The following is a 22,957-nucleotide window of genomic DNA, read 5'->3' as shown; positions in this document are numbered from 1 at the left end:
CCCTGAGATACTCCTTGTAAGTCTTGTTTTCTAGTCCCTTTATCAGCTTTCTACTTATCAAGAATTTAGGAAAAACTACAGAATTACCTCAAATACAGGCATTATATTGTTAAATAAATTTATAAAATTTATAAATAATGAAGTGATTTTGAATGCATTTGAAGCCCAAATCTGTTAAGGTTTTGAAGCAACCTTACCTCTGCTCTTTGGGCAGCTAATGAAGAGGAAACCAGAATGTGTCCTGTGTATCACATACACCATGCATTTCCAAGTTTCTCACCGCACCCCTACCTGACAGAAAGCCAGTACAATTTTCCAAAAATAACCTGGGGTATGACTTATGAAACACTTTCTGTATTACACTGCAAGATACTGGCAAAGCCCCAGCAGTTTGGCTATTGGCTAGTTTCCAAGGGGAGTTTTGTGGGAGGAAAAGGAGGGGCAGCCCAGCCTGATCTCCTGTGCGTATTAGTATGAACCGGCCTCCTTACACACACATTTCTTTCAGCCCAGACTCCAGCTTCTATTTGCTACTGGTTTGTGGTCATTTCACTGGTTGTGAGTAAGCAAAAAATATTTATTGGAATAATAAAAGAATGATGCACCTTTGCCTCAACCTTAAAAATTATAGGTAGGAACAAGCTTCCAGAACTGCAATCCCAAAAGGCAAAAAGTGGCTATGATGGAACCAGAACTTTTGGAAAACTCATTTTCAGTATATGCCAGCAATGTTTGTCCTGAACCAGGATGACTTGACCGATCAGCCTGTTTACACAGATAATATAAAATGACAAGTTCTCTATCTGAGTTGTTGCAAAAATACCCCAAAAATTCAGCTGCAAGTACATTTTTGTATTTTGGTTCCATACAGTTATTATTGCATGCATAAACATTTTTTTAAAAAAAAAGAAAAACAGACAAAAATTTTCTACAATCTCATAGTTAGCAGAAACTACTAAAAATTTTTTTAGCTGCAAATATGGATACCCTAAAACATAAGATATCAGTAGCATACTTTTAATCATTCCTAGTAATGATTTTTTTTCATTAATACCGATGGGTTTTCCAATTATTTTTTTCTTCATTAAAAAAAAAAAAAGTTTGTGCCTACTACATTCAGGAATGCCAATAAAATAACTATTTGTAAAGGACTTTTATTAGAATTATATCATAGCATTTGATTGACGGAATCTTTCTTACCAGAAGATTTCTGATGTGTAATAAAAGCTGTACTGCTTAAACCTTAGTGCTTTGAATTCATGAGTAGCTTAGTATGGTTATTTTGATATAACCACAACAGATTACTCTGTAAAGAAGCACTTATTTAAAAAAAAATAAAATGAAAAGAAAAGATATTCAACCAGTTTACTGTCTTTCTCTCTTAATGGACAGTACCAAATTTAGTTGAATCTGTGTCCAAAAACTAAGACTTTAAAGCAAGTCATCAGGCATTTATAAACTTCTGGACCTTTTTTTTTTTTCACTGTATTTGAAACTTCAGTGGGGTGGCATAAGAATTTGCACTGTGATAGAGAAGAGACACTCCATACCTGAGCAGAGAACTGGGCAGTTTTACTTATTTTTTTTTTTTAAAAAAAAAAAGAAAGAAAAAAAAAGAAAAAAAGGAAAAAAAAAAGATCCAAGTCTATTCAATAGGTTGTGGCTTTTATGATTTTACCACTGACATACTACTGTTGAACTACACTTCTTCCTTCTGTCAATTCAAAGGCATAAAGTCATCATTAGAGAGTATCTCAACATTAGAGGAAAAATGTCTTTTAGCAGCAGTGCTTGCAGGACATCAAAACTGTCTAGAGCATCTTTGCAGGAAGGGTCAGGAGCAATGCCTGAGACACTTATGTATTTACTTAATGTAGATACTGGTCTATGTATGATACTAGTCTGTATGTACAGACCCCTAGTGACCCTGAACACAAACTTGCTGCAAGCTGAATAACAGCTCAGTGTGATTTAAGCCCTATGTCTCTTCTAGCAGGCACCGTTGAGCTCCAGAGAGTGATTTTTATTATCATCCCCACTATTTCTTGAACAAAAGACAAATGCAACAATGTTTCTATTTTGGACCAAATGTATTCATCGTTAATAGCTAGCTGCACTAGGGGAAGCCCAAAAATATTCTATTACCATTTTCAGAAAAATTGATTATTATCAGTGTTTTAAATAAGAGCAGCAGTTAGAACTTCTTTTTTTTCATATGAAAATACATTTGTGGTATTTTCCTGATTAGGTGATATTTGACGTGAAAGATAAACCCAAGAGAATAAAAAATCTTTTTTTCCCTTGCTATTCTTAAGACAAACTGTGAGTACAGCTCACCTAAAACATCACTATTGCTGGAAAAAATACAGCATTAACTATTTCTATTACCATATCTGCTGGTACATGGAGATGGAGTCAGAAAATTTAACAGAGATGTATCTGCACATACCTTCTGTCTGTAGGATACAACTCCACAGTAATGACATCAAGAGAGTTCCAAGCTGAGATGGTGAGACCGTTGTAGAGGCATAGCATACCTATCATCATGGATTCACTGGTCCCAAACCACAGGAAAAAACAGCTTATGCCAGAAAGAACCATGGAACCACCTATGCAAGGCACAGACAAAATGAGTGCTAAGTGAGGCTGAATTTAGAAGAATGATTGTTGTTTTGTCTAACATTTCTATTCACACAGTGAAGCAAAATAAGTGACCCATATACTTGAGTTAAAGAATGAAGAGACGTTCTTTGCCAGTAGACCATTCAGGCAGACAAATGTTAGAAGGGGATCAGGGAAAAAATTTAATTCCCTTATATCCTTTATGGAGATACCATAAAGTATTAAGCTGTAGCCCTTTCTAAACTCTCAAAAGAAGCTGCAAGGAAAAGTATCCCTGTTCTTACTTGCTCAACATCTTATGAATTACATGAAACTCATTCATATAATGTAGTAATAAGAACATGGAGTAGGAAATGTATTTATATATAGTTTTCTAGAAAATGAACATAATGAACTATGTTTAGCTACTTAAGTAAAACAAAAACATATCTGTCTTTGCAGATAATCCACAGTAGGTGTCTTTCAGCTGTGTTACTTTGCAAAATAGATAGTAGGCAAATGACTGCTAACTATTCCTAGGAGATACTCTAGTAGCTGAGGATCACCTGCATACATCCTGCTTTCTTTCAGCTGGAGCAAAGATATGTCAGTAGTCAGTACCCTTCCACATTTCATCCCAAATGACTAAATTACTGTTTTGTAATATCACTGTGGAAATCCAATGACTGCTACCTTGGCATAGCAGAGCTGGTTATAGACCCCTTTGTTCTTAGACTTTCTAAATTGGCAGCTTTTTAATGAGCACTTAGAATGCTACATAAACCAAATAGCCGTAGAAAGAATTTTTTGCATTTCTCTGAATCAAATTCTTTAAAAAAAAAAAAAAAAGAAGAGAGAGAGAGCGAGAAAGAGAGAAAGAGAGAAAGAAAGAGAGAGAGAAAGAGAAATAGAGAGAGAGAAAGAGAGAGAGGGAGAAAGAGAGAAGGAGAGAGAGAAAGAGAGAGAGAGAAAGAGAGAAAGAAAGAGAGAGAGAAAGAGAAAGAGAGAGAGAAAGAAAGAGAAAGAGAGAAAGAGAGAAAGAAAGAGAGAGAGAGAGAGAGAAAGAGAGAAAGAGAGGGAGAAAGAGAGAGAGAGAGAGAGAGAGAAAGAAAGAAAGAAAAAGAAAGAAAGAAAGAAAGAAAGAAAGGAAGGAAGGAAGGAAGGAAGGAAGAAAGAAAAAGAAAATGTTATTTTACCAGAGGAGCTTAGGAGCTTTAGGTTTTGTGTTTTTTTTTTTTCTTTTTTTTTTTCTTCTCTGTTTTAAAGTGAAGTCCATACCTAACATTGTTAAACGTCCAATTCTATCCATCAGAAGAGCAGACACAATGTTCCCTGGTAACACTGCCAAAGTTCCCAGAAAATTAACGAAATAAATCCAGTAGGCACTGTAGTCATCATCAAAAGAAATTTGGCATCCTGTCCTGATATGGAAAAATGTGCAATTTATAAAATCACTGTCAACAAATTTATATTGCTCGAGATCTGTGGAAAGAAGAAAAAGTACGATTTCAGCTAAAAGTTGACTCCATGTGCAACTTTTGATTAAAAACATTTGATGTTTATGCAACCTTACTGACAACTAGGAGCTTTTACTGCTTCATAAATGGCACTAGTTATTGCTGTTACTTCTGATAGCCTTTTATCTTAAGAGAAAAATATGTGAAGGTTATAATAAAGAACAACTAAGACATTGAATAAAGCAAATTATATTAATGTATTTCAGCTCTATTTGGGTCCTATTTGGTTCAAACCTCTCATACCAGGCCTGTTGTGCATAAAAAGCACTGGATTTCTGCAAGTTTTTATCAGCCAGCCTTGCCATTGTTCCTCACTCTTGCTCGGTGTTAGACTTGTGATTTCCATACCAGAGAGCCTTTCAGATGAAACTGTTGATCATGCTCAGTTTGACATCTTATAAAGGGAAATGTTCACACAGAATTCAGATTAACTTACTTTCATTTCTGAGCAGACTGCAAGCAGTCTTCAGCTCAGTTCGAGTCTGAAAAAATGTACTAGGAAATGTATCTGACCCAGTGTTTAGAAATGCAATTAGTTCTTTTTTTATTAAACTTTTTCACCAATTGTGAGCTTTGCAAACTCGGTGTCTGTTTTAATATATATCATTAAAGAACAAATAATCACAGATATATCTTCCATTTTTTATAATTATGCATCTAGTCAATCATTTTGAAAATTATCAGTCAGATCTTGCTAGGATCTGGTTTCAGATTGGCACTACTGTATCTTGACAATGGTGACATTTTCATGCATTCATTATTTAAAAAGGATGCAGAAGAATCACTATATGTAACAGTCCAGACCATTCTACTTCAAATAACGTTTTACAGTTCTCTCCTTATACTTTCCCCTTTATTTCTGGTCCTTCCATCAGCCTTAAAGTCCTTTCTCAGGAATACCCTTCTTTCAAACAAAGAAAGCTGAACATTGCTTGTTAGGTATAGCCTAACTCTGTAACTAATTTGATTATTTCAGTTACAGGAAAGAAGTAAAAAGTGCTGCACCTCTCTGGACACAAGGTTAGTTTACATTGTTTTAAAATGAAAGAAAATAAACAAACAAACAAAAAAAAAACAATAACAATGACATAAACAAACCAGTTCTTCTGCTTAAACATGTGAAAGCACAAATTCCTATTTTTGGTAAAATACTTGGTAGATTGGGAACGATTATAGATGAGGAAGCATGCATCTTGAACTCACCTCCTGTGCCTACCTAAGAAGAACAGAATAGTCCCATTTAGACCAAATTAAAATACACCTAATTAAAGCAACCAGTTTCTCATCTCCAGACTGAATCTCTTTAGGGATGATTAAAATGAAAGGAAGGTTTATTATCTGAGTCAATACTAGGCCTGTAGTATCTCAAATGGAAGAGTGATCCTTTCTCTTCTCTGGTATTACATTATTGAGGCTTGTTGATTTCATAGCTTTGTGTTCCCTAGTAGAAGGCTTCCTGTATGCTTCATTAGAAATTCAGAATCTATAATCAGTTGACAAGAGTCAGATGATAACATGCAGATGCAAAATTGGTACTCAGGAATTTTCATGTAATACCTGTGTTGTAGAAGGTGGTATTCACAAAAGTACAATTCCTGAAGTATGTGTTCAGCGAAGTAATGTCTTCAAATACACAGTTCTTAAAAAGGGAATCTTCAAAAGTTACTGATTTAAACTTCATCATAATAAACCTGTAAAATACAAATAATTTCTGTCAGTCTACTTTGATAGGTTAGAAACAGCAACAGGTCAAGCTGATAAATCTTTATAGTTTTATTTGGTATGCTGAAGAACCTCAACCCCAGAAACAGTGATCACTTAAAGACATTCCAGAGACACGATTAATGATTAGCTGATTCTGGAATACTCTCTTTCAGAAAAAGCGTTAATAAGACACATAGCTGCTGGCCATAACCAATGACACTATTTCTGTGGTAATATTTCAGTTATTACTTTAATCATCAACCAAAAACAATGTCATGACATCCTTTTAAAATGACCAGAACTCATAATTTGACATTACAGTCATAAATTGAGAGCTCAGACTCCAGGAACCCAGTCACTTGGAACAAACAATCACCTGCTGGTACCAACAAGCTGGAAAGAAAGAATTTTTCAAAGAACGTTTATTTGTCCATATGAAAACACACTGGGCACTGTGTCAGGCTCAAATCCAAAAGAAATTGCTTGAAGATTTTAAAAATGATTTTCTATCTGGTTTTATCATTATCACAACAATTACATTGGCAGTTATACAGCTAGGTATCAAACAGGAAGAATGTTTTTTTCTAGCCCTGTGTTTGCGGATGCAATTGCAAATACTGTGTGCATAAAATGTGCACAAATGAATTGTCATTAACTTTTCCTATTTCTGAACATCCTTATTCCTACTGACTTTTATTTAACTCCTAGGTCTTTGATCGTGGCTGTCAATCAAGTCATCCATAGAAAAAGTTAAAGACAAAGTATATTACTAGCAGTAATTTTCTACCTCAACATTACTAGCCTAAAGCAATACTGTAAGTTTTTTCCACTATGCTTTTAACACAAATATCATTATGCTAACAACAACAAGAAAAAGACAGACGTCTTAATAATAAATTTAAATAAATAAATAAATAAAATAGAACCAAAATATTGAATAAATGAAATTTAAAATATATAAAAATAAAAATAATAAAACAGCAATTTTGCGATGTTTCACCCTTTTGTGATTTCACATGAGGGTATGGAAAAAGCTGTAACTAAAGAAGGGTAGTTTTGCTGGAAGACTGCATACAAAAGGAATAACTCTTTGGAAAGTAGTGCTTTAATTGCTACATGCCAATAAGAACTATTAAAATGGCAAAGCCTTCCAAACACAGATCGGCTCTACTCTAATCAAACCTGGTGTGTTTAGCTGTTTATTTTTTTTATACAAGACTTTTAGTAGGAATAGCAACACACAAAAATATGCTACGTTTCAAATAGTAGAAATTATCCTCTCAGCAATACAGTTAGAATCACATCTGTACAAGAAAGTAGAGCAAATGTTAATTATAATTATCATAAGAAAAGAATTACTAGCTAATGAATTCTTTTTCTGTATTGGCCAAAAAAAAAAAAATGGTGTTCTCAGCCCATTAGTTTTAGTCACTATATCATTTCTCATTTGTGACAGTCTCTGATTAAAATCAGGCTAGTGTTCAGTGTCAACTCATTATCATTTTTCATATAACACTTTCCATTTTAAAAAGTAGTTCAATTTCAGAGCAGAACAAAGAACATTTAGCAATTGGATTAGTCAGTTCTAATAGGAAAGGCAGACTATATGTACTAAATTCTCCTGATGCACTTTTCACCTTTGGACAGGAAATATGTTGTGACTAGATTGCAGTGAGTTGAATTCAAACCCAACAGAAATGTAATGAAGCATAAAGTGAAGTATTGATGTATCTTCCAGTTAAGAAAAAAACATGAGGGAAACAATAAAACTAGGGGTGAGTGAAGTACTGAAACATTTGTCAAAGAAGAATATCAAAAGAGTTGATATTACTGCAGAAAGTATTTTGTGAATCTCAAATAACTCCTACAGGCCTATTGAATTTGCATATTTGAAAGTATTTTAGAGTATATTAGTGTTAGACTTAGTATTTTACAGTAATTTTCAGTTCACTTTGATAAAATCTTGGTTGACAGAATACAAAACATCTAAAACTTATTGACAGTAAGTGGTTCTTTGCTTTTAGGAGAACATCTGTCTCCTGGAAAGAAATCCACCTGGGAAGCAATAGCTAGTTTAAAGATGACAAAACTGCTCATTTTTTTGTCAATCCATAAACTGTGTCAAAGCTCAAGTTCATAGACTCATAGAGGCATTAAGGTTGGAAAAGACCTCCAAGATCATCTGGTCCAACTGTCCCCCAACCACCAGTATTACCCACTAAAACATGTCGCCAAGTACCAAATCCAACCTTTTCTTAAACACACCCAGGGACAGTGACTCCACCACCTCTCTGGGCAACCCGTTCCAATGCCTAACCAATGTTCTTATACATATATATATGCAAGAGACCTGTATTACCAAAATCGTTGATTTTATTCACTTAGACATATGTATTCCTATGGAAACAATAATAATTTATCACAATGTTATTCAGGAGACAATTCAGATGGTTGTTCTCAAAATCTCTTAAGAGACACCAGACACCCAAAGCAGGTGTGCTTAGGTTTTCCCTAAATTATCTTTTTATCTGTAAAATTCTAGCTAGGGACTTAATACATATGCATTCAGTTAAAAAACATGATCAACATTGCCAAGGTGTTGTTTTCTTTTTTAGAGCTCTTTGTGCTTTTTGTTGACTTACAGTGGCATTTAACTTTTATATTTCTGTGATCCTGTCCTTTCAATGTCTCACATTTTTATTGAAGTGTCTTAAATCAATACAAGAAAAAAAAAAAAAAAAGACCACATAGATGAAAGTCCATCCTTCCTCAACCCCCTGCAATGTTATGGCACACACTGGGTCTGAAAATATTTGTATCCCACTGTGGAAGGAAGGGTCATTATTTTGGACTTTTCGATCTTGTTTCAGGAGGGAAGTAGTGTATGCATGAGGAATCTAGCACTGAGGCCACCAGGGCATATACAAGTCCACTTCTCCAGGGCACTATTCAACATTGAGTCATGACAAATTGAGGATAGAAACAAATTACCGTGGATGAAAAAAAAAAAAAAAAAAAAGCAAACAAACAAAACCAAACTAACAAAACAACACCTATCCATTAATAGTTAATAGGGAAAAATATCAGATCATTAGGACTTGCTTGAACACATGCATTTATTTATTCCAGCCCCATCAGGATATTAGTACATCTCTAAACCTGTCGTTGATGTATTCTCCATTGCTGTGAATTTGATTTTCCAGTGTGAAGTTGAAGACGAAATGTGAAACCTCCTCATTGCGGAAATGTTTCACTCGGGACGCGTACTCATCTGACTGCAGATGTTTAATGACGTCAGGAAACCAGACAGATAAGCCGTAGTAGCTGTGAAAAACAGAAAATGCACAGTCACATCATGGGGCTTGTCTCAGCAAGGCCATAGCAGTACCGGTCTCCAGCTTCCCACAGCCTTGCCCTGCCAAGCCATGGGCTTGATGTCTAGGCCTGTCCCTGTCCCCATCCCCGTCCCCGTCCCCGTCCCCGTCCCCGTCCCCGTCCCCGTCCCCGTCCCCGTCCCCGTCCCTGTCCCTGTCCCTGTCCCTGTCCTACATCGCCATCCCTGTCTCAAGGGGTGGTGTCCCCATTTGCCCTGCTCCTGGCTGGGGTGCTGGGACAGGCCTAGCTGCCAGGCCCTGCCCTGAAGGACACAAGGAAGACCTGTGGCACCCAGACATGAAGAATGGAGCTCTTCCTAGATGGCAGACTGTGGGAGCTGCAAAGAAGAAATCTTTTCTAGTCCCAGCTTTAAACTTTGCTTTTAGATGCAAACAGGTAGACTAACACCTTCTAAACAGAGTATAAATGAAGTCTAATTTGAAGACTTCCAGAATATGAGCTTCTGTTCAAGTTAAGGCAGATAGAGCACCAAGTTCATATTTTTAATATGGTGAGGCAAGAAACAGTTCCTCTGTATTTCCCAGTTGCTGGTGTAATAATACTAGAAGACACCAACACCAGGAGATGCTGGTATTCTGAACCAGTTATTCTCTGAGTCACGCTTGTAGCCAAGAATAGACTAAATTATAAATACTTTTTTTTCTTTTCTTTTTTTTGCAGAAATATACTGAATAAAACTTTTCCAAAGAGAAATGGTAATCATAGTGAAAGAGATTTGCATGCAGATGATTCTTTTCTCTGTCAAGTCCATCAAAAATGGTTTATAATCTCAAGAAATCTTACCCAAAAGACAGGGTGAACCACACAGCTGTAAGTTTGATGGTATTATCCTTCACTGGGTAGTTGAAACATCTCATGAAAGTCAACCAAATCTGAAAATCATTAGGAAATAAATTTATTTTATTAAGTTTTGTCAAATGATACAAGGTTTTTGATTCTGATTTGCTTGCTTCTTTAGGGAATCAGAGAGAGAGAGCAGGCCATCTCCTTGATATAAACCTAATAGCTGTATTTTTTATACAAGTCTGTTAACCTTTGACTATAACCAGGTTGTGCACATTCTCTGCCTTTCTGGTTTCTTTTCACTGTGTCCATTAATTCATATGTACTCTGACTACTTAAAAATTTCATCTTCTCTAGGCAACATCCTTTCACTCTCTCAGATAAACCAGATGAAGACTTTCCCGAAGTGTTTCCTTCTCACTTCCCAGTATTACATAGCCTTAAGTTTAGATGGATCTTATTCCACAATTCAACAGGGAGTTGTGTAGTATGAGCTGTCATAACCTATAACGGGTAGAAATTGGTAGTTTATGACAAAAAGCTGGGACTACCCTCAGGTCAGAGATGCTACAACAGAGCTGACTGAGAATGGTATCTCCCCACCCTCACCCCTTTCCCACACATTGAAGACAAGAGACCGTATGTCCTAGGAGATTTTAGTATACATCATGCAACAGGGAAGACTCTGGCCCAGGGGCTAGTCCAGTGTAATAACAAGGATGTGAAACAAACAAGCTGTGGTTCCTTTAAAGCTGCCATAGTAACAAAGCCAAAACTTAACATTTCCATACTCAGTTCTCCATTTTTGAACAAATAAGTTTAAAAATAGACACTTTCATTTTTATTTTGTCTTTCATAACGAAGAGAGCATTTTCCAAGAAAATCAATTTTGATTGGAAATATGTGGCAGAATTTATTTTACAACACAGTTTTATTTGTTGTTTTTGTTTGTCTGTTTGTTTGTTTTTGATGTAGCTCTGGGAAGCCTTTAGATTCCAGATTTTTAACAGCTGTGAAAACCTTCTTTTGTCATGTTTAGGTTAGGTGAGGTTTTTTGTTTGTTTGTTTTTCATTGTGAACAAGATTTAGCTCAATTTTCATTGAACAGCTTGAAGGTACTGCATAATTTTTGATTTTACAAAAAAAGTTAAAAAAAAGATGTGGAGCAAAGTCCCAATGAACTTGTCTTAATCCCTTTGAAATATCTCTAAAGTAGTTTTCTGGTAAAACATTTGACATCTAATAAAAAAATAAGCAGATTCAATGCCTTGTAAAGGTTTTACTGGCATTCATTTACACGTTATTCATTACTTTACCATTTGTAGGTAAGGTGATCACCTCAGGTTTCTGCTGATAATTTTTAATCTCTGCACGTGTCACCTCTTTACGCTGTTAGATATCAATATGTGTTCTCAGTACAGACTGTATTGTGGTGCTTGGACATATGGCTGTGTAACTGTCAACCATCACTTGTGTAAATGCCAATGCAACATTTTTCTCCTCAGAAGTTGAAACCAACTGTCTGTGATTCACCTGCACCTCTTTTGCTCAAAAACCAGAATCTTACACTGGTTCTTGAATCTTCCAGTTGCATAGCCAAAGCAGTATTGCAATTATCACCATCATGAGCTTAATAAATCCATCCCATTTTTGAATGCTTATTAAAAACCATAGTTGCAGAACAGAGATGTTTTTACTTACACCATATAGCTCTGTGCGAATTCTGACTAAACACCTTCTGTACCAAGTTCCTGTATCGCTCTCTATTTCTATGAGCTCATCTATCTGCTTTGGAGTTTTGATTCTGTTAACCTAGAAATAAAAACAAGACAGCAAATATTTGCATTTTCTTGAAGCATTCAGCTGCATATTATGACATATTAGAAACTTTTAATAAATACCATAACTAAAAATGAACAGGTATTAAACCTGTGTCTAAATTATTAATGTTTTATATCTCTAAAGGAATATAAACACTTTAATAACAAAGTTCATTGTGGAGGCAACTGTATTGAAAAAGCTCTACTTTCAAACCATGTGGGAAATCCATTTGTTCTGAACAAAACAAGCTGATACTGTCAAGTTTTGCTCAAATGCTGCTGTACTTATCTCTAATACCACAAAAAATAAAACATTATTTAAAATCTCAGTTAAGCATGTCCAGAGTTTTCTTTCTTTTTTTTTTTTTCTGACTTCCTATCACCACGTTATTGACAGTCTATTGATTAAAAATACAGTAATGACAATAGAAGCATTTGAAATGTCAAGAATTAATAGCTGAATAACATTTTTCTTTTCTTCTTATTTCTTGTAGCAATAGACAGGGAATCTCCTTGTGTTTTGGATGTAGATTTAAACTATCCTTTTTAATGAGGAGAGAAAAAAAACAGGTGAAATCGTCTGGAACTACAACACATTATTGCTGTTATGAACGCGATCATCTACTTTGTCTAAAGTGAAATGAGATAAACAGGCATAAAGGAAAAATATGGAAATACCAGTGACGGAGAGTGTTGTTGTGTGCGTTGCAAGTTATCACTTGCACAATAGTGTCTGGCAGAACAAGAATGTGCTATATGGTCTTCTTAGCCCCTTCAGGACCTGATAAACATACCACTGTATGGTTTTGGTTTCCTCTCTCAGAATTATAGCAAAAGGCAGTGTATTCATCCACAGTTTATTTAAAAAGATGACGAATAGAAAGAGAATGAAAAGGTAATAAGTAAAATGGGGAATGGGACTGACACATAAAGAAGGAGAGCAACAGACTGTGTCTTCAATGTTTGGCTGCTGTTTCTGAAAGCAGCAATAGCTCCTGTTTTTTCGTAACAAACTGAGCACACCACCATCCACAGATGTGTCAGAGTGGACTACACAGAATTAGGTAATAGCAGCATTGATGGCAAAGTTCTAGTTTTCAGCTCACTGTTTTTACAAATATATCCTGTTTAAGGAGGACCAGCAGCCTCATCACATTAACAGAAAAAAATAATAATAAATAATTTTTTTTAAAAAGCCCACTAAATGGTTTTGTCTGACTGCCTTCATTGTTTTTTTAATACTAAAACTCACTGTCTTGAGAAAACATATCAAAAGCCTGTAACCTTATCATGCCTCTTCCAACAGCAATAATCCTGTTTGCATCATTCGATTTTACACTTTTCTTAGTTTTTTAATGAAACGTGTTTTGCAAAAGACGGTTGAGATTTGGAGTTGAGTCCTCCAAGATTATTTAAGACCGTGTACTTACAGACAGCCTCACATATGCCACACCTCTGAGCATAAAGGACATCCTTTTTGAATCATGTCCTATGAGCAAGCACCACGCTTGTTGCCTGAGCTGCAACCTTTTCATTGTCTTGGCCACCTGGCTTGTTTGGAGCTGTGGGGGTTGGGCAATCACAAGTGTCCAGGACCACTGCATGTGACTGGGGACAAAAAACCCATGGCTTTGATAGACCTTTAACATAATAAAGGTCCTATTGAATCAGGACAATGGTCCATCTGGACCATGCAAATTTAGCTGTCAATATATGAAAAAAAATAATAAAGTATTTAAATGAAAAGGGAACTTCTGTTTAATTTCTGCTTGATAGCAATGGCTAGAAGTATGTGATGTCTAAAGTTTTACAAAATCAAGACATGTAAAAGAAAACATTTGCAGAAAAAAAATATTTTTATTACATAGCAATGAAAGAGTGGACAGAATTTTGGTTTTATGGGTAATTTTTTTTTCTTTTTTCTTTTTGAACTTTAACCTTTAAACTAATTGATCAAATGAATGTATATTTTAAGGACACGGAAAGGTAATTAAGCATGTACATAAATGACTACATGTACATAAATAACTACTCATGTTCAACATGAGTAGTCCCATAATGAAGATATTATCATTTTATATTAACTCTGTTGGTGCCACTGCTCTCAGGAGTTGTTTTCAGAAGTATTAAGAGCCACCACCTCCACAAGTCTGTCATGAGAATACATCCAATTTGGAGTTTCTAACTCATAAACCAATGATTCATCAATTGTTTCATTTTCTGTTCTATAGTTTTGAAGGTAAAATCCTCAATAAAATGACTAACAGGAATAAACTTGACTTGGAAAGACAGCTTCTAGGATAAGATTATATCAATAAAATTAGGAAAATTTATCAAGTAAAAGCACACTGAAACTATACTAATAACAGAGAAAAAGTTACATCAGCTGTAGAAGCAGAAAAAATACTATCAAAGTATATCTGTTTGATGTAACTAGTGACACAAAGCAGAGGAAATTATTAACACTTAAATGACAGAATGTTACTGGCCGACACCATCTGAAGCCGTAGGGCACAGGAGAGCTAAGTGAGTAAATTACTGGGACAAAAGTCACAATATCTAGTTCTAACTTAAATGAGAAGAGGGGAGGAGAGAGTGTGTCCTAAACAAAATATGCAAAAGTGGTTTTTTATGTTTGTTTGTTTTTTTAACACTGTGGGCTTGGGAAGGTAAATTGTCAATATTGTCTAATGAGGAGATGATGTCTTTTCAGTCATATTACCACAAGCTTACATTAGGGAGCGTAGGGACTTCTATCAATGTGTAACCTTGACACACAATGCACTATTTCTAATTCTTCAGCTCCTCAGTATCATGCTTGCTCAATGTTCATGGCAGAAGCTGGCAAAAATCCCCAAACAGTTTTGTCATGCTTTATTCATGGGTGAAAATTTAACAAAAATAGCTATAAATAAGCTACTGGTTTAACAAGGTTCAGTGCTACCTTTTAACAACCACAGAGACTAAGACTTGTTAGATCCCTGTTTTCTTCTTTGTGGCTGCATTTGGATGTGAATATGTCAAGCTGATGTGAGACTACAGTAAATCATTTCTTGTATCTGTAATCCTAGCACATTTCTGTCTTCTTCTCAATGCCTAAACTAATGTCATAGGTGGACAGAAACTATGCTATGGCTAACGGTCCAGTAAATCAATGAAAATCCATGCTGGCAGAAGAAAACCAAAAGGTGACAGGGAGTAGCAATACTTTGGAAAGCAGCTGAGATCAGCATGAGTCAACTGTGAAATCACACCCTAATTGTGCAATATGAGTAAAGGCAAATCCCTTTACTTTTAAATGAAATTAAAATAAATAAATAAATAAAATGAAATCATAGAATCATAGAATGATTTGGGTTCAAAGGAACCTTAAAGATTATATAATTCCACCCCCCTGCCATGGGCAGGGACACCTCCCACCAGACCAGGTTGCCCAAAGCCCCATCCAGCCTGGCCTTGAACACTCCCAGGGATGGGGCATCCACAGCTTCTCTGGGCAACCTGCTCCAGTGACTCAGTGCCCTCTGAGTGAAGAATTTCCTCCTTATATCTATTCTAAAACTACCCTCTTTTAGTTCAAAGTCAATCCCCCTTGTCCTATCCCTACGCTGCCTGACAAGAGTCCCTCCCCAGCTTTCCTGTAGGACCCCTTTATGTACTGGAAGGCTGCTCTAAGGTCTCCCTGGTGCCTTCTCCAAAGTGATCAACCCCAACTCTCTCAGCCTGTCTTCATAGGAGAGGTGCTCCAGACCCTCATTCTCTTTGTGGTCCTCCTCTGGGCTCATTCTAATACTTCCATGTCCTTCTTGTGCTGGGAACCCCAGAGCTGAATGCAGTACTCCAGGTGGGGTCTCACGAGGGCAAAGAAGAGGGGAAGGATAACCAAAATAATGTTATTATTGTTGTAAATTATTAGGGCTACTTTACTGGTGTACCAGTAAATGAAGCTCTATGTGCTAACCATCCTTCCTTCAGGCTGAATTTTGTAGTTCTTGAGCTTCATTGTTAAAAAAATAAATAAATAAATAAATAAACATAGGCAATAGAAACTACATCTCAAACAATAAGTTGTAGTTCTCAATGGAATAAAAGTATATGGTCAGATATTCCTCAGACTGCCTGCAAATGTGGAACCTATAAGAAGATATTGAGTTATATATGCATTAGTGCAAAAAAAAAAAAAAAAGTCCAAGGAAGAGGAATAAAATCCCACATATTGTTCTGAGAGGTAACAGAGTTCCAGCATTCCCATGGCACAGCACAAGCTGGAAAGGGAAACTAGATTTCAAAGCAAAAAAATTCCTCCTGTGATTTGGTCCTTCTGTATTGCAGAAGAAAAAAATGTGTATATTCCTTATAAATAAGGAAGACAGTACAAAAAAAAAAAAAAAAGACTCAGCTGAACAGAAAATTTCTCTTCCAAATAGAAACAACCCATCAGTATAATATGGCCTTATCTTTAGAACTGCAAGTTAACAAAAAGATGCAGTTTAGCTTGCAAGATATTGTGAGAAAATTAAATGTCTGTAAAATTAATATTTCATTTAAATGAAAATAAATTGTTAAAATTATTATTTTAATGATGATTGGATCATTAATTTGTTTTGTATTTTTATGATCATTTCAAAAGCTTTGAAGACAAAACCTTAACTAACTTAGACTTCTACTTGTGTTTACTGTTACTATTAAGGGTGAAGTAAACTTAAAAAATAGAGCTGGAGTCTATTAATTATCTCCATGCAACAGAGAAAATTATCACACTATGGGTTTGTATGCTCAAGAATATGCTGGCCAAAGCTTGATATCTTAAAATCTTCTCAATATATAACAATTTCAGTAGGTTTTTAGTTCTTATATTTAGGTATTTATAGTGCAAATGGTTTGTTTTGTCATGCGGAGTAATAATAGTGATTGTTTAAGTGCTCAAGACCTCACCAGTCAGCAATGCAGCTGATGTGCTAAGTGTGCTAAGCTTTGAGAGTAATACTCACTGTGAAGACTTTCTCAGGCTGACCCCGAGCTCGCATGTTTGTGTCATGAATTTGCTTGAGTATCATCCAAGCTTCATCATGTTTTCCAACCTAAAAGTTGGATGAAAGTATTTAAACAATACACATATTCAGACAGTCACTGAACAATCTTAAAACAGATGTAAAGATCTTATACAGAAGTCATGATGTGTAATATTAAGTAAATAATTAAAATTATTTAGTAATTTTAAAAAATTCTAATTTAACACATTCCCCTCCCCCATATTTTTTTTTTTTGAAAGTTATACCTCCAACAAAAACCGTGGACTTTCTGGCATAAAGGTGAGGGCTACCACAGAAGAGACACAGGGCAGTGCACAGACGATCACAAATACTCGCCAACTGTGAAACTGATAAGCAGATCCCATGCTGAAACTCCATCCTATGAAAGAAAAAATTCAAGAAATGGTGTATTTCCACAAATATCAGTGATTTCAGAAATAGTCTTATAATTTGAATTTCAGTCTCTTGCATGTGAGTAGTCATTCTGGAAAATGTCTGTAGTATGCATCATGGGGATGAGAAAGTATTTGTCAAGCTTCTTGGCAAAACCTGTATAAAGGTATTTACATGAACCAAACATGGACACCACCATCATACCTAACACTAAACGTAGGAAGAAACAGTTTTGTTTGAATACTGGAAGAAGGGAGAATTTAAAATCTCTTATAAATACTAAGAAGATCTACTTTATGGAATTTTACAACTCTGTGAATGCTGCATCAGTGTGTCTGTTAAATGGAAGACTAAAAAATCCATGAAAGAATCTATTATCTTTCACCAACACTGACAAAATCAAAATGTAAGTGGCTTCTTCAAGTCTTTCTCTTAGAACCTTAGAACTTGCCGAGGCGACCGGCTCCGGGGCAGACGCGTGCTGCAGCGGAGCGCGGGATCGGGACAGGCAGGGCTATTTTTCGGGCATCGAGCCTACGTGAGGGAGCCGCCAGGCACCGGCAGCCCTCGTGAGGGAGGCTGACGAGGCGTAGGCGGGGCCAGCAGCGTCAGCGTCAGCGACAGCGTCAGCGGCGGGCCTTTTAAATCGGGCACCACCGCCTTTTCAGAGCCAAGAGGAAAAGGCTGAGGTGCTTAATGCCGCCTTTGCCTCAGTCTTTAGCGGCAATACCGGTTGTTCTCCGGACACCCAGTGCCCTGAGCTGGTGGAAGGGGATGGGGAGCTGGATGTGGCCTTCGCTATCCATGAGGAAATGGTTGGCGACCTGCTACGGAGCTTGGATGTGCGCAAGTCGATGGGGCCGGATGGGATCCACCCAAGGGTACTGAGAGAACTGGCGGAGGAGCTGGCTGAGCCGCTTTCCATCATTTATCGGCAGTCCTGGCTATCGGGGGAGGTCCCGGTTGACTGGCGGCTAGCCAATGTGATGCCTATCTATAAGAAGGGCCGGAGGGCAGACCCGGGGAACTATAGGCCTGTCAGTTTGACCTCAGTGCCGGGGAAGCTCATGGAGCAGATTATCTTGAGGGTCATCACGCGGCACTTGCAGGGCAAGCAGGCGATCAGGCCCAGTCAGCATGGGTTTATGAAAGGCAGGTCCTGCTTGACGAACCTGATCTCCTTCTATGACCAAGTGACGCGCTTGGTGGATGAGGGAAAGGCTGTGGACGTGGTCTACCTTGACCTCAGTAAGGCTTTTGACACCGTTCCCCACAACATTCTCCTCGAGAAACTGGCTGCTCGGGGCTTGGACTGGCGTACGCTTCGCTGGGTTAGAAACTGGCTGGATGGCCGGGCCCAGAGAGTTGTGGTGAATGGAGTCAAATCTGGTTGGAGGCCGGTCACTAGTGGAGTCCCCCAGGGCTCGGTACTGGGGCCGGTCCTCTTTAATATCTTTATTGATGATCTGGATGAGGGCGTCCAGTGCACCCTCAGTAAGTTTGCAGATGACACCAAGCTAAGTGCGTGTGTCGATCTGCTCGAGGGCAGGAAGGCTCTGCAGGAGGATCTGGATAGGCTGGAGCGATGGGCTGGGGTCAACTGCATGAAGTTCAACAAGGCCAAGTGCCGGGTCCTGCACCTGGGCTGCAACAACCCCAAGCAGAGCTACAGGCTGGGAGATGAGTGGCTGGAAAGCTGCCTGGCCGAGAAGGACCTGGGAGTATTGGTGGATAGTCGGCTGAATATGAGCCAGCAGTGTGCTCAGGTGGCCAAGAAGGCCAACGGCATCCTGGCCTGTATAAGAAGCAGTGTGGCCAGCAGGTCGAGGGAAGTGATTGTGCCCCTGTACTCGGCTCTGGTGAGGCCGCACCTCGAGTACTGTGTTCAGTTTTGGGCCCCTCGCTACAGGAAGGACATGGACGTGCTCGAGCGAGTCCAGAGAAGGGCGACCAAGCTGGTGAGGGGTCTGGAGAACAAGTCTTACGAGGAGCGGCTGAGGGAGCTGGGCTTGTTCAGCCTGGAGAAGAGGAGGCTCAGGGGAGACCTCATCGCTCTCTACAGTTACCTGAAAGGAGGCTGTAGAGAGGTGGGGGTTGGTCTATTCTCCCACGTGCCTGGTGACAGGACGAGGGGGAATGGGCTAAAGTTGCGACAGGGGAGTTTTAGGTTGGATGTTAGGAAGTACTTCTTTACCGAAAGGGTTATTAAGCATTGGAACGGGCTGCCCAGGGAGGTGGTGGAGTCACCATCCCTGGAGGTCTTTAAAAGACGTTTAGATGTAGAGCTTAGGGATATGGTTTAGTGGAGTACTTAGTGTTAGGTCGGAGGTTGGACTCGATGATCTTGAGGTCTCTTCCAACCTAGAGAAATCTGTGAATCTGTGAATCTGTGAACCTATTTTAAGTATTAATGAATATTGGGTATTGAATTCTCATATCAAATCATTAGAAATCAACAAGAAAGGAAGAAACAAAAATGTGAGAAAAGCATTCAAGCAACAATGCAGTCAAGTCTACAGTAGTATGCTTTTAGACTGCTAGTAAGAGAAACACTAAAACCAGAAAAAATAGCTCATAATCTTTACGCTATTGGACCTTCTTCAGATAAGCATCCTGTAACACAACACTGAAGTACTGGCATATGATTTACATCTGACCTAATTTTTTTTTATTTTTTATTTTTGTCAAGGTATTTCTGAATTAGTGTTCGCATTCTATTAGTTGTGTTTATGGTTGAGGTCATTGTTTCCTTAAGGTGTATGACCTTAAGGTGACTGGTATTTCAGAGTTTTGAGATTTGTTTTTATTTGGGTATTCACTGTGCTATTTCATAAAAATGAATATTGTAGGAATAATAATTAGTTATCTATTACATTACAAGATACGACAAGTGGAATTTCAAGGTTTGCAATTCTGTCCTTATTATTAGCTTTTTCTATAAGGAGAAGTACTCTTCATAACAGTGTCTTATAATATAGTACAACATATAAGACATTTGCAGTGCCTAACTTCTATTTTCATCTTGTTCCACAGCACTATACCATTCAACGCTGTTAAATGTAAATTGCCCTCAACCCCCACTGCATAACTGGAAAAAACTTATGTTAAAAAGCAGGGTTGGTAGTTCTGCTTTTAAATAATATACCTGACTGGGTGTTATGTTATGATGGGACTATTGAAATTATAGAATATTAAGAAAACAAACAAACAAACAAAAACTCTTAAGAAAAAGTAAAATATGATTTGGGTAGTTATTTGGCCTTTCAGTCTGGCTTCAATACAGCAAACTATTTCAAGCAATATTTTGAAGGAAAGATCATTAAAAGCAGAGTGGTAGATAATAGTAACAATAATAATTTAAGTGGTTATCAGAAGAAAATGGAAACCTGGCTAATGAAAATCCTGATGCTGGATTCATGTGAAATAATTCTTTGCTATCTGATTTTTCTGGATAAAATACACATGAAATCAAATATTTCTGCATGTCACTAAACAACTGACACAACATAGCACCAAACATCCCATTAAAAATTTGTTCAAATGAGGTATTAATCTGTTAAACACTCAGTGTACTTTGGAATTTAAATATCTCAAGCCATGGATTATAAATATATGTTATAAATAAATAAATAAACACATACATATGCATTCTGCTATTAAAGTACTTATATGTTACAATATGAAAACTCATGAAGTATTTTTGCCCTATATCAACAGCTCTGTGAAACTGAGTTGTAGATTTGGTAACCTCTTTTCTCATCTCATACAAATTTTCTGTATTTCAGAAGTAATGTCAGCTTGCTTTATGGACCCATTTAGCCCTGAGATCTTTATCCCAGGGAGACAGTGGTAAAATTGGCGGCAGTATTGGCAATGATTTTTGAATGACATGTAATTTTTTATAAGGTTCCAGATAGCTATACTTTCCCCCTCCAAAGTTGCCTTCAACAAAAAGATGCCTACAATTTTAAGCTAAATTTGATGTTAATTCTTATTCCACAATAGAAACATGAATGAAAAATCAAGACTAAAAACAAAACAAAACCAAACCAGAAAAGGTGTAAAAGTGTATTAAAAAAGTACTGACTTTCTAAAACTTCCAATCCTATAGAATTTCAATCCTATAGAATTTCATAACTTAAATAGTACAGACATACTTTTCATCCATAGAGGGAAAAGGAAGGAAATAAATTAGGGTATACTTAGGGTGAGATAATGAGGCCATTAGAAAACATACCTGTGTTTTGGGTATATTGTACACATTGTATCATAATAATTAGAATTATATTCTTCATTATATATTTTAAAGTATAATACAAAACCACCTGATAGAGAATTTTCAAAACTATTTCCTTTTATTTTGGTTAAATTTCAGTCAGACCAATCAGGGAGAAGTTCCACCAGCTAATTTCACCAGAAATGAGATAAAGAAACCAGGATTTCATCTCTTAGAACAAGACAGTCAGCATATTGGCGGCTCTTGTCATTTGAGACTGTCCCAAAAATATGCGCAGGCACTACTATATTTACACAATCTGCCTTTTATCACTCTGGTTTGTGTTTTGTATAGTTTAACTGCTCAAATATTACTTCTGTGTTAAATGATTTTAACCAGGCTTTATACCTGTTGTAAAACAACAACAATATCTTGTGCTCTATAACCAGCAAAAATTATGGTAATCATTTATTTTCAAGTGTGATTTATTAATGGAAGTGAACCATACTACCCTTAATTAAAAGCAATGACTGCACTGTTCATCCTGCTGTCATCCTCACAACCTGAAAACATCTTTTTTTACTCCTCAAAATGTCTGAGAGCTTGTTAAGTGAAATGTTCATTATGGTTTCTGTTGCTCTTATTACATCTTTTTACATTGTATTAGCTGCTGCAATTAATCTCACAATTTATTGTGTTTGCTGAATTAATGATAACAGTGATTATCAGAATTACAAGAATTTGTAGAAAAAGCTCCAGCTGTAACACAGCTTTCTTAAGCTTGCTTTCCTATCTATTCCACCACCACATGATAGAGCAGCAAAACAAACATATATTTTAAATGCAGAGCAAGTTTAGATTTATTCTTATGTTTACCGTCCCGTTCTCCTAGATCATGAGCTAATCTAGAAAACTGAGACATTAGAGTAGTTCTGAATTTAGCTCCTAAAGTGGCTTTCATTCCCACTATTTTTAAGTCTTGAAACCAGATGGAAGTGTGTTCTTGGCTGTAACTCAATTTGCCTCTCCTTTCTCTGATTTATGACACAATAGCAAAGATGGAGGAGCTCTACTCGGTACTCAGATGCATTCAGCGCACTGCACAGCAGCCCTTGAGCTCTGAGCCCAGAGCTCAGCTTCACCCTTGCTCCCTGGCTATGCTATATTCCACAGGTATTAATTTTGAAAACAGTGCCAAGCTCCAATGTTTTATGAATTGCTGAAACACTTGGCCAAATGCATCTTGGGAACAATTCGCTGTAGAGCGACATGAGATCTGCAGTGACTAAATACAAAGCCACTGTAGCAGCCTTCTTGCTGAATATTACCTTCACACTGTACTTATTACTTGAAGAGACCAAGCTAATCACAGACATGGCAATTACTGATTACAGAGCCACAGCAGCATGCAGCAGAGCAAAAGCAAAATGTGCCAAGATGCTACCTATATACAACCACTAATTTATGCGTTAAGTTCAATGTCAACAATATCTT

The 22,957-nt window shown here is 37.1% G+C and overlaps 1 protein-coding gene across 5 annotated transcripts in view; it reads right to left on the bottom strand.

Moving 5' to 3' along the window:
* SV2C (synaptic vesicle glycoprotein 2C) overlaps positions 1-22,957 on the bottom strand; it is a 121,937-nt gene that overhangs the window by 16,553 nt on the left and 82,427 nt on the right. For all 5 annotated transcript variants that reach the window (XM_083818285.1, XM_083818284.1, XM_083818281.1 and 2 more), the window contains 8 exons: positions 17,100-17,233; positions 16,813-16,902; positions 11,703-11,813; positions 10,002-10,090; positions 8,982-9,146; positions 5,676-5,809; positions 3,880-4,083; positions 2,450-2,609 (listed from right to left, as the gene is read on the bottom strand). In XM_083818285.1, coding sequence (XP_083674411.1) covers positions 2,450-2,609; positions 3,880-4,083; positions 5,676-5,809; positions 8,982-9,146; positions 10,002-10,090; positions 11,703-11,813; positions 16,813-16,902; positions 17,100-17,233 — 1,087 coding nt within the window. The remainder of the gene's footprint in view (positions 1-2,449; positions 2,610-3,879; positions 4,084-5,675; positions 5,810-8,981; positions 9,147-10,001; positions 10,091-11,702; positions 11,814-16,812; positions 16,903-17,099; positions 17,234-22,957) is intronic.

The sequence above is a fragment of the Anser anser genome (assembly GCF_964211835.1).
Source record: "Anser anser genome assembly, chromosome: Z".
NCBI classification, from domain to species: Eukaryota; Metazoa; Chordata; class Aves; order Anseriformes; family Anatidae; genus Anser; species Anser anser.
This window is presented reverse-complemented; position numbering and strand designations above follow the sequence as displayed.